Raw genomic sequence first — 11,555 nt, 5'->3', positions numbered from 1 at the left:
TGGGCCCCAACTCTGTCGTCTGTGCCTTCCCCATTGACCTGCTGGATACCCAAATTGATGCGGGTGTGGAACGCTGTTGTGAATCCCCAGTGCACCCAGGTCTCCAACGAGGACTTGATTTCTTCCAGTTGCCCAGTTTTTGCCCCAACCCGGTGAGCAGAAGAAAAGGGCCCCATCATCTGTGAGCAGTGTGAACGTGGCTGAACACAGGCTGCTTCTTTCCACCACTGACAAGAGTCAGTGGGGAGAGGAGGCAGAGAGAAGCATTCTCTTTCACCTAGTTCCTGAGTGCTGAGGGTGGTGTGAGAAATTAGCCAAACAAAGCCCATGCTTTGCTCTTTCACCTTCTTGTCCATCATGGCCTCTAATTTTTTTAGGTAGTTTCCCTGGTTATGTGAGGATGGCATTGCTCCATAACTCTCTGCCATTACAGCTCCCAAACGCTGGGTAGAATGATAGGCACCCCCTCCTATTTGCCTACCTCTTATTCTCTCAGGGACACATACAGAAAAATGGTCCCCCTCCCCCTTAAATACATGGGCAAATGCTCACAGATTCACACAGACTCACAGCTGCTTGCCAATACAGTTTCACTTTTACTTGTTTTGCTCTGCTTTTCAAAGTGGCGGGGGCAGGAGTTTTCAGAGAATCTCTCCTCATCCCCACCAGTTTCCAGGGAGCCTCCTGGGCCTTGGAAGTCTAGGAGCTTGTTGGGGAGCCTGCATGGCCTGGACTTCACTAACCCATTCTCTGTAGGGTGATTGGGGAAGGACATGGGATATGTGGGAAGGCAGCTTGGCCCTAGAATGTTCTGGAAGCTTCATCCCAGTGTTGTGCAAGCAACTATAAACATCTGGGGATGAGTAAAAGCCTAGGAGGGGCTGGTTGGAATTGATCCACCTCAGACTTTCTACCACCATAGTTGAGGCCCTACTCCAGATATGAGTTCTCACAGCCCATGCTAAACTGAGGGCTCCTTCTAAAAGACCCTACCCTGATTTTCTCCAGCCATAGTGTAGAGAGAGGCAGTAGAAATAAACTGGATTTCCTTAAAATGCTACCCTGAAGACAAAACTGAAACTGATTCCTTGAAACCATTGAAACAATCCCACTAAATATTATAAGAGATTAGAACAAAGGAATGAAGAGCAGCGCCTGTGGCTCAGTGAGTAGGGCACCCGTCCCATATACCAAGGGTGGCAGGTTCAAACCTGGCCCCAGCCAAACTGCAACATAAAAATAGCTGGGCCTTGTGGCGGGTGCCCGTAGTCCCAGCTACTTGGGAGGCTTAGGCAAGAGAATCGCCTAAGCCCAAGAGCTAGAGATTGCTGTGAGCTGTGATGTCCTGGCACTCTACCCAGGGCGATAAAGTGAGACTCTGTCTCTTTAAAAAAAAAAAAAAAAGAACAAAGGAATGGGAACTATAGGACTGCTCTCAGAGTCTCCATCCTGTGCCCCTATTTTTGTTGTGGCATTCTCTACTGACTCCTTTTCAGCTCCTGTTGATGCTTCAGAGGTGGGAGGAGAGACTACAACCAATGTGAAGTGGGGGATCTTCAGCCTCCCTCCACTGAGTACATCAGGGTTGAGAGGCCAGACTCCTTGCCTGGCCCGTTCTCCTTCCCTCTGGGAAGTCAGAACCTCTCCCCAGCTTGGCCATTGATCAGTGGGCCAAAAGACACCCAGCACAACTGGGTAGTGCCAGGTTCCAGGAGGACTAATCTTGGGCCCTACCCACAGGCTGGCCAGGCCCTCAGGTGGTGTATGAACCAGTCTAAACAGTGTTTATGTAGTGACTCTGGGCTTTTGTAGCCACTAGGGCAGTACCTATGGCATGCTTATAGTGGTCGGTCTCAGGAGCCTGAGGATCTCAGCACTGGTGCCGTTTCTCCCATGGCTTCAGGTAAGGTGCAGGTCCTTGGGACATTGGACACTTAAGCATTTTTAGGAGTCATGGGCCCTATCCTGGGAACTAAGAGATAAGGCCCTGAGGCCTAGGGAGGAACAGGCAAGGGGTGTGGAGCTAGCTGGCGTAGGGCCACTTTTCAGCTTCAGAGCCCCACCTGTCCCTGAGTCATGTTGAAACCACCTGGCAAGCTTCTGGCTAGGGCCAGGCTGCTTTCCTGACTCAAGTGAGGACAAAGTCCCAGCCCTCACCCACCCAGGCTATAGACTCCAGGGTATATGGTGTTTCTAGGCCCATCTCTGTACCTGTTCCTGCTCCCAGGGCTACTGATCAGCACCAAGGTTCCAGGACTGGATTAAGCCTATAGGGCCTGGAGGCTCCTGCCTTGAGGAGTGACCTCAGGGCTGGTGAGCTGAGCCTTGAGCACCTAGGGCTGGCTACAGAGCCCTGCCTGTACCTTGCACCCAGCTCTAATACTTTATATTTATAACCTGGCTTCCTGGTTTCCCAGAAGCTTCCAAGCAGGGACTATACTTCTGCCTTAGGGCATGAGTATAGTCCCTGCTTGGTAAGGGCATAGGAGGCATTAATGTCTCCTAGCCTCTAGGGCAGGGATCCTTAAACTTTTTAAACAAGGGGCCAGTTTACTGTCCTTCAGATCGTAGGAGGGCTAGACTGTGTGCCCCGGGACGAGTCAGCTGCTAAGCAGGACAGATAGTGGCAGCAAAAACACCTGGCAGGCTGGATAAATGTCCTAGGCAGGCCACATGTGACCCGGGGGCCATAGTTTGAGGACTCCTGCTCTAGGACCTATTCTTGACACCCAGGCTATAGGGCCTTGGTTTATCCTTTTTTGTACTCTGAAGGAGGTATAAGTAGCAGCCCAGGGTACAGGAAGACTTTTGGAGTCTCAAGGAGGGCTATGTTACCAAACTTCTGCTGGCCAATTAATCTCAGAGTTTAGCTCCTCATGCAAGTGGGAAAACTGAACCCCTAAAGGGACAGTTTGCTGAAGTGCACATGAAAAGGCAGAGCAGAACCAGCAGGGGGCTGGACAGGACTAGTTAAGAGCTCAGACTTCCAACTGGCAGGTGTAATGGCTCACACCTGTAATCCCCAGCACTCTGGGAGCCGAGGAGGGAGGATCCCTTGAGCTCAAGAATTCAAGACCAGGCTGAGCAAGAGTGAGACCCCATCTCTACTAAAAACAGAAAAACTAGCTGGGTGTTGTGATGGACACCTATAGTCCCAACTACTCAAGAGGTTGAGGCAAGAGGATCACTTGAGCACAAAAGTTTGAGGTTGCTATGATATTGCCACAGCACTCAACCCTGGAGTGACATAGAGAGACTGTATCCAAAAAAAAAAAAAAGCTAGATTTCTGACGTGGCCCCTCTCCTGGGGGCTTTGAGGCCTTGGATGAGTGCCTCGTCTGTAAGATGGGGATGGTAAGAGCACCCACTCTGCAGGTTGTGAAGGTAGAATGGGATTGGGTCTATGAGACTCAGTAATTCATTATCAGAATGGACAGGACAGGGTAGGTAAGGAATAGGGGGAGCTAGCCTTCCAACCTGGCCTTCTTTTCTGCCCTTGCTACACTGACTGCCCTCTGGGAGAGGTGGAGGCAAGTAACTGGCAGGATCTTCTCTAGTCAGGCTGGGTGAGGAATGGGAGTTGGGCTGCTGTGGTCAAGTGACAAAGGCCCCCAAGGGTCAGTGCACAGGGCTAAACCCTGACTTCTTCTTTTCCCTGACCCCCCCTCCAAGCCTGTCCTGGAGACCCCCAGCCACAACACCAGCTGCCACCACTTCCCTCTGCTGGTCAGTAGCAGCCTCTCACGTGTGGACCTATTCAATGGGCTATTGGGACCAGTGCAGGTCACGGCATTGCACGTGACATGCCTTGACAATGTCACAGTGGCCCACATGGGCACAACTGATGGGCGTATCCTGCAGGTAGGCCTTTATTTCCACACCCTCTTGGCCCCTAGGTCCCAGGTCTCCATCCCCATTTTGCTCACAGCTGACCTGTCCTAGGTGGAGATGGCCAGGTCACACAACTACTTGCTGTATGTATCCAACTTCTCACTGGACAGTAATAGGCAGCCTGTGCAGCGGGATGTCAGTCGCCTTGGGGACCATCTATTCTTTGCCTCTGGGGACCAGGTGAGGTGGACAGGGTAAGGGCCTGGGGCCAGGGCTGTGGGAGCACAGCCTTTTCATCTAATCCAGGGAGGCATTGACATACAGGTATCACCAACCTAGTTTTCAGTGGGCTGAGGAGAGTCTTTGGGGCCCAGTCTCCATCCCCAGCCACCCTGTGCCACCTATCTGCTACCCCAAGGTCTTCAAGATACCTATCCGGGGCCCTGGCTGCCGCCACTTCCTCACCTGTGGACGTTGCCTGCGGGCACAGCGCTTCATGGGCTGTGGCTGGTGTGGGAGCGTGTGTGGCCGGCAAAAGGAGTGTCCTAGCTCCTGGCAACAAGACCACTGCCCACCTGAGCTTACTGAGGTATGGCTTCCTTGTCATGACACAGGTAAGGGTGGGACAAGTTGAGCCTGGGTGGTGGTCAGCAAGCCTTGACCACAATCTTCCTCAAACCTGGAGTATCCTTAATATCTGCAAGGAGGGAATTTTTGGCAGAGGGAATGGCACATTGCAAAATCTTAGAGGCAGAGGCAGGAACATGTTTGAATGAGGACTACCAAGAGACCCAGAATGGCTGGAGTATGGTGCAGGCAAAGGATTTTGGCAGGAGACTTTGGGAGAAGCAGAGGTGGCTGAGAGAGCCAAAACCCCGCACAAGGACTGAGGCTATCTATTCCCTGAATTTCAGTTCTACCCACATAGTGGACCCCAAAGGGGCAGTACAAGGCTGACCTTATGTGGCTCCAACTTCTACCTGAACCCTGCCCGTCTGGTGCCTAAAGGAACCCATCAGATCACTGTGGGCCACAGTCCCTGTCAGCTGTTGCCCAAGGACACCACAAAACTCAGGTAAAATTTGATCTCTCCCTTATCCCTGATGGGGAAACCAAGCTGTCCCTTCCCTGTGAGATCCTGTTTTCTGCTTGTCTGGGGCAAAGGGGTATGGGACATGCTACATTGCTCTCACTTCTTTCTGCCTAGGGATGTCTCTGTTCCTTTTAGAGTGTACATATGCCCTACCTATCTGTTGAGTCATGGACCAGGCAAAGTTAGTCTCTGCCCCACCAGATTCTTCCTTTCTTGGAGAGAGGCATGGGTAGAAAAATGAGAAGCCCCATGACTTGTGGTGGGCACGTAGCCAGGCTTGTGTGATTCCTGGCTAACTGCAGGGGTTCCCCTGGTGCTTCCAGCCTAGTGCCCCGGAAGGACTTTGTAGAGGAGCTTGAGTGTAAGCTGGAGCCCTTGAGCACCCAGGCAACGGGGCCTACCAATATCAGCCTCACTGTGACTAACATGCCACCAGGCAAGCACTTTCGTGTGGATGGCACCTCCATGCTGGGAGGCTTCTCATTTGTGGTGAGGCCACCTTACCCTATCTATGCCCTTTACCAGTGGGTGGTATAGGAAGGTAAGTGCTTGGAATGGAAGTCCTGTTCCACTTAAGCCACCTCTATGCCCTTGTAGAAGCCAATGCTGACAGCAGTGCAACCCCTCTTTGGCCCACGGGCAGGGGGGACCTGTCTCACCCTTGAAGGTCATGGCCTGTCTGTAGGCACCAGCCGGGCTGTGCTTGTCAATGGGACTGAGTGCCTACTAAAAAGGTATGTACCACCAAGCATGGGGATGGGAGGCTACAGGGCCCTACTCAGGGGAGCCTCAACCAGGTGGAAGCCTAAATTCTGTTGGAATTGAAGGAAGAAGCCTTTGTCACATGCTCAGTGTAGGGAGCAGGTCCAAGAAGAAGGGTCTACTGCCCCCTCTGGCCTAGAGGCAAGAGAGCCTATCACAGAGTCCATTAGCTCCAGCTAAGGCTGTGTGGAACTGTTCCTTCTGTGCTCTCTTACTGGGACCATCCTATCTTCAGATAGACCTATGGAGTATAGGCAGGTGGGGATATGACCAATAAAGGAACTAGGGGTGACTGGCAAATCCCTGAACCCAATCCTTCATTCCTGCAGAGTCAGCGAGGGACAGCTTTTATGTGTCACACCCCCTGGGGTTGCCATAGCCAGCGTCCCCCTTAGCCTGCAGGTGGGGGGTGCCAAGGTACCTGGTTCCTGGACCTTCCACTACAGGGAAAACCCCATTGTGTTGAGCATCAGTCCCAACTGTGGCTACATGTAAGTGCCACTTCCTTGCTCACTCTGGCCTCTGAGGAATGAGGGCACCAACCCCAGAGAATATTCAAAGCCCACCACCCTGCTCTTTCCACAGTGGCTCCCATGTCACCATCCATGGCAAGCATCTGACTTCAGCATGGCATCTAGTACTGTCATTCTATGATGGGCTTAAGGCAGTGGAGAACAGGGTGAGCAAGCACTGGCCAGGAGAGAAGGCTGGGCTGGTCCCCTGAGATTCAGCACTACCCTATGCTGGGCTGAGGAGACTGGGGCAGCCATAGGTGGGGCACCTACTTAACCATTTTCATGTGGGTCTCAGCAGTGTGAGGGGCAGCTTCCGGAGCAGCAGCAGTGCCGCCTGCCTGAGTATATGGTCCGAGCCCCCCAAGGGTGGGTGACAGGGAATCTGAGTGCTTGGGGGGATGGAGCTGCTGGCTTTACACTGCCTGGATTTCGCTTCCTATCCCGACCTCATCCACCCAGTGCCAACCTATTTCCACTGAAACATGAGGAACATGCCATTAAGTTTGAGGTAAGTGTGGGGGATAAGGGCAGGGACAATGGAGGATCAGGAAGTGGAGGCCACTGGCTGGTCCTCATGACTGTCTCTGCAGTATATTGGTCTGGGTGCTGTGGCTGACTGCGTGAGTATGAACGTGACCGTGGGTGGTGAGAGCTGCCAGCACAAGCTCCTGGGGGATGTGGTTGTCTGCCCCCTGCCTCCATCCCTGCAACTTGGCAAGGATGGCGCCCCACTGCAGGTAAGCAGCCCAGCTGGTCCTCCTTGGGAAACATGGGCTGAGGACCTGCAGGCTTGGCGTGAGCTGCCACCTGCTCCCAGGTCTGCGTGGATGGTGGGTGTCACATTTTGGGTAGTGTGGTACGACCAGGCCCAGAGGGAGTCCCACAGAGCATGGTCCTTGGTGTCCTGCTGGCTTTGCTCCTGCTTGTGGCTGCACTGGTCACTGTCCTGCTCTTCAACTACTGGCAGCGGAACAAGCAACTAGGTGAGATCATTACTGCCACCCTGATTCATCCTCTACCCCCAAACAATGTTATCTCCAAGTTCCTACACCTTCTCTGCCGAGGCCTTGGGGATCTTCCACACGTCCCCAGTGCGGGCTAGGCCTTAGGAGTTTGGAAACCAAGCCTGGCCACCAGGGGATGTCTTTCCACAGTTTCTTCACCCAACACGGATGTCCTGGAATCCCTGGATCATACTGCCGAAGTCATGCACCTGCCTGTGCTCCACTTGGGCTCTGACTGCAGAAATGGCCTTGGTGAGATGGTAGAAGCCCTAGAAACAAGGGCACCCCCTCCCTCTACCAGCCCCTCACTCCCTCTTCTCACAGAACTCCCTGCCACTGATGGTCTGGATTCCACTACTCGGGTTAACTCCTTCTCAGACAGTGAAGACGGATCCTGTGTTCCACTGCTTCAGATAGAGTCCATCTGGCTCAGGGACCTGGACTCTGCGCTCTTGACTGAGGTCAAGGATGTGCTGATTCCCCATGAGCGGGTGGTCACCCATAGTGACCAAGTCATTGGCAAAGGTGTGGGGGCCACATGGGGGAGGGGCAGAGATGAAGTCCTAAGATGACATAGGTTCAAGGGACAGTTGAGTCAGACTCTGGCCTGGCCTTCTTGCCAAACTGTGTGACCTTGGGTATACCACATAACTCCCCTGAGCCTCCATTTGTTTGTCTGTGAAATAGAGATTGGAAGAGTTCTGTCTTCAGTGGGTTCTGGTATGGATTATGTGGACGTGGGAGGATTACAGGTTCTGCCATCATGCAGCTTCTGCTTGTTTCTTTTTTTCTGTCAGTCTTTTTATTCTTTTAGAGTCAGGGTCTTGCTATGTTTTTCAGGTTGGCCTCATACTTCTGAGCTCAAACAAGCTCAGTCCCAAGTATCTGGGACTACAGGCGTGTACCATTGTGCCTGGCTTCTGCTGCTTGTTTTTCATGTCAGATTGGCCAGTTTGATGCTCTGAGGTCTGGTTGCCAATGAGAAGGTTTGGTTTGAGCCTGGAGTACCAGAGCCCCTCTTACCATCTCCCTTTCACCAGGTCACTTTGGAGTTGTCTACCATGGAGAATACATAGACCAGGCCCAGAATCGCATCCATTGTGCTATCAAGTCACTGAATCGTAAGTGGGGCAGAGGCTGGGAGAGCAGGGGGAGCCCCAGGCCATAAGGTTTCTTGTTCCTGCTGTGCTACCACCTCACTGAGTGACCCTGAGCAGGACACCTTTATTTCTTATTGCCAACCTGACCTTTGGAAAGGGCCTCCCTGCCCTGGGCCTGACTCGTGCCACTCTATAGGCATCACAGAGGTGCAAGAGGTAGAGGCTTTTCTTCGAGAAGGGCTGCTAATGCGTGGCCTGCACCATCCAAATGTCCTGGCTCTCATTGGTATCACATTGCCACCTCAGAAGTTGCCCCATGTGCTGCTGCCCTATATGTGCCATGGAGACCTGCTTCGGTTCATCCGCTCACCTCAGCGGGTCAGTGCTAAGCTGACCTTGGGTGGGGATGGAGGGTCTGACAACAGCTGAAGATGGAGCTGCTCTGCCCTTGCCCACCAACCTTTTTGTACCTCCAGAACCCCACTGTGAAGGACCTCATTGGCTTTGGCCTACAGGTAGCCTGTGGCATGGAGTACCTAGCAGAGCAGAAGTTTGTACACAGGGATCTGGCTGCACGGAACTGCATGTGAGAGGCCAGAGTAACTGGGGTGAAGCAAAGGTGCAGGGCATGGGGGTACGGCCCACTCTAGCCTTTGCTGTGTAGCCCTAGGCATGTCTTTCCATCTCTGGGCCTCAATTGTTCTGTTTGCCCAGTACAAACTTATACTGGACACTATGGCTCTGAAATTCTTTAAGGAGCAGGTGGATCAGGGCCTGGTGGGATCAAGTACTAAGTGGGATTTCTCACTCTCCCAGGCTAGATGAGTCATTCACGGTCAAGGTGGCTGACTTTGGTCTGGCCCGAGGCATCCTGGACAAAGAGTACTATAGTATTAGATAGCACCACCACGCTCGCCTACCTGTCAAATGGATGGCACTGGAGAGCCTACAGACCTATAGATTTACCACCAAATCCGATGTGGTAAGGCCTCACCTGCCCTAGTGTCCACATGGCCTCAGCACCCTAGGGCTGTGATCCTCAACTCCTGGGCCATGGGCTGGAACCTGTTAGGAACCAGGCCATAGAGCAGAAGGTGAGCAGTGGCAGGTGACAAGCAAAGTTTTATCTGTATTTACAGCTGCTCTCCATTGCTTACATCACTGCCTGAGCTATACCTCCTGTCAGATCAGCATCAGCATTAGATTCTCACAGGACCATGAACCCTACTGTAAACTGTGCATGCAAGGGATCTAGGTTGGGTGCTCTTTATGAGAATCTAATGCTTGATGATCTGAGGTGGAGATGTAATGCTCTTGAATCATTCCAAAACCATCCCCCTGCCCTGGTCTGTGGGAAAATTATCTTCCATGAAACTGGTCTCTGGTGCTAAAAAGGTTGAAGACTGCTGCCCTAGAGCATTGGACTTTGCCTTTTTAGCTCTGGATGATCTCAGCCCAGGGATCCCCAGGCTGGGCAACTCCCACAACCCATCTGCCCACCTCTTGGGCAGATGTAAGATGGAATCTGACACTGACACTGGCCACGTCAAGAGGAGATTGTGAACTCATTGGCTCCTCACAGATAATCCAGGGTTTGCCCAGTCTTACCTCTGGGCAGGATGAGGTAGCGGGAGGAGACAAAGGAAAGACACTTATAAAGTTTCAAGGAATGAGTTCTCATTGGAGGGTGGGGTCCCCCATTTCCAGCTAAAGAATTTTGGGTGGTAGAGTCCCTGGGGGACCCACCTGCCTCCAAATTTGGGGTGAGAGTTGAATCCCCTCACCTTCCTCTTCCTACAGTGGTCGTTTGGTGTGCTACTGTGGGAACTGCTGACACGGGGTGCCCCACCATACCCCCACATTGACCCTTTTGACCTCACTCACTTCCTTGCCCAGGGTCGGCGCCTACCGCAGCCTGAGTATTGCCCCAGTTCTCTGTGAGTATGTGGAGGTGGTAGTGGGGAGGGAGACAGAGTTCCTGCCTGGCTTTCTGACTAACCCTCTGGTTGACCAGCAAAAGGACCCTCAGTTTCCTCACCTATGGACTGGTCCCACCCCCATGCAGGGCAGGACACTGGGAAGACTTCACAGTTGCCATGGTAACAGCATTCTGAACTCAGGAGTCTGGGTTGAAGCTGGAGATTTGATTTCCTGGAACTGTTCCCCAAGTCCTGCTAGGGGGGCCTGTTTACCATCTTTTCCACTAAGCTTCAAGGAAAGATGCCATTAGCTCCCATAGCAGCCCCCTCTGTATCTCCAGATTAAGATTTTTTGTCAGTGATAGATTTCAGACTCACTATTCCTGGACAGATGATGGCAGCTGTGTTGTCCTGTGTTGTGCCTGAGAGGTGGGTTTGGTGCTGACATTTAACATCATAACTATTAGGCATGCCTCAGCTATGTCCACGTCTGTTAGAACAGGAAGAACCAGATCACAGGTAAAAGTAGTTGGTGTCTCCTGTCTCAAGCTGTGCTCCAGAAAGGATATGAGTAGACCTTCCTCATAGCCCTACCCTGCTTTGGGTTTGATCTTTATCATTCACTTCACTAATGCAGCTGGTTTGAAGGGAGGCAAATTAATTTTACTGCCTATCTGCATCCAGGTTGAACTCCCTGAAATAGACTCAGATGGATGTTTATGTGTGAGAGGTTTGTTGGTCAGTGGGGAGCAAAGGAAGCAGGACTAGGCAGAAGGAGAAGTTGGGCTGTGATACAGATGCAACAGAGGTCTATCCCATAGGGACTGTTTGAGCTGTGATAGCCCTCTGGAGTTTTCTGAAATTGAGACCAAGGCATCAGGTCTTTGTACTAGGCATTAATAAGTAACTGGTCACAGGCTATCCCTAGTCCTAGGGGTGTGAGCTTGGCAGAGGCAGTTCTCTTCTGCCTAGGGCCTAGAGAGGACCTAGGCCAAGACCCATAACACTCTCAGCCCTGGGAGAATAATAGGGGGATTTGGGTGGCACACCACAGTGTCCGCTTCACTAGGGCAAGTCCCTTCTCTGGGCCTCAGTCTTCTCTTCTGTGATGTGGTGGTACATAGAAATAACACTACTACTCTTGGAGAGACTGAGAATTATATATAATATCATTAGGCAAGGATGACATCTCCAAGATAACAGGACCCACCAGGCAAACCCATAGAACTTCTGCTTGGGACCCAGGGTGTCACAGGTGCTACCACACTGTCCTGCTTTAGGACTTTTTTTTTTTTTTTTGAGACAGAGTCTCAAGCTGTTGCACTGGGTAG

At 52.2% G+C, this 11,555-nt stretch overlaps 1 protein-coding gene across 1 annotated transcript in view; it reads left to right on the top strand.

Annotated features, from left to right (window-relative positions):
* Positions 1 to 10,246, top strand: part of MST1R (macrophage stimulating 1 receptor) — an 11,391-nt gene extending 1,145 nt beyond the window's left edge. Inside the window, 19 exon segments of the mRNA XM_023519559.1 lie at positions 1 to 152; positions 3,673 to 3,861; positions 3,943 to 4,071; positions 4,250 to 4,420; positions 4,746 to 4,906; positions 5,248 to 5,413; positions 5,522 to 5,658; positions 6,016 to 6,177; positions 6,272 to 6,365; positions 6,500 to 6,709; positions 6,792 to 6,938; positions 7,019 to 7,184; positions 7,356 to 7,457; positions 7,530 to 7,730; positions 8,246 to 8,326; positions 8,502 to 8,683; positions 8,782 to 8,891; positions 9,122 to 9,287; positions 10,106 to 10,246. The exon segment at positions 1 to 152 is cut by the window's left edge and continues 676 nt beyond it. Coding sequence (XP_023375327.1) covers positions 1 to 152; positions 3,673 to 3,861; positions 3,943 to 4,071; positions 4,250 to 4,420; positions 4,746 to 4,906; positions 5,248 to 5,413; positions 5,522 to 5,658; positions 6,016 to 6,177; positions 6,272 to 6,365; positions 6,500 to 6,709; positions 6,792 to 6,938; positions 7,019 to 7,184; positions 7,356 to 7,457; positions 7,530 to 7,730; positions 8,246 to 8,326; positions 8,502 to 8,683; positions 8,782 to 8,891; positions 9,122 to 9,287; positions 10,106 to 10,246 — 2,867 coding nt within the window.
* The last annotated feature ends 1,309 nt before the right edge of the window (positions 10,247 to 11,555 follow it).

Source organism: Otolemur garnettii, unplaced genomic scaffold (genome assembly GCF_000181295.1).
Source record: "Otolemur garnettii isolate 467f Iridium unplaced genomic scaffold, OtoGar3 scaffold00179, whole genome shotgun sequence".
Lineage (NCBI taxonomy): Eukaryota > Metazoa > Chordata > Mammalia > Primates > Galagidae > Otolemur > Otolemur garnettii.
Note: the sequence above shows the minus strand (reverse complement) of the source record. Positions and strands in the feature narration are given on the sequence as shown.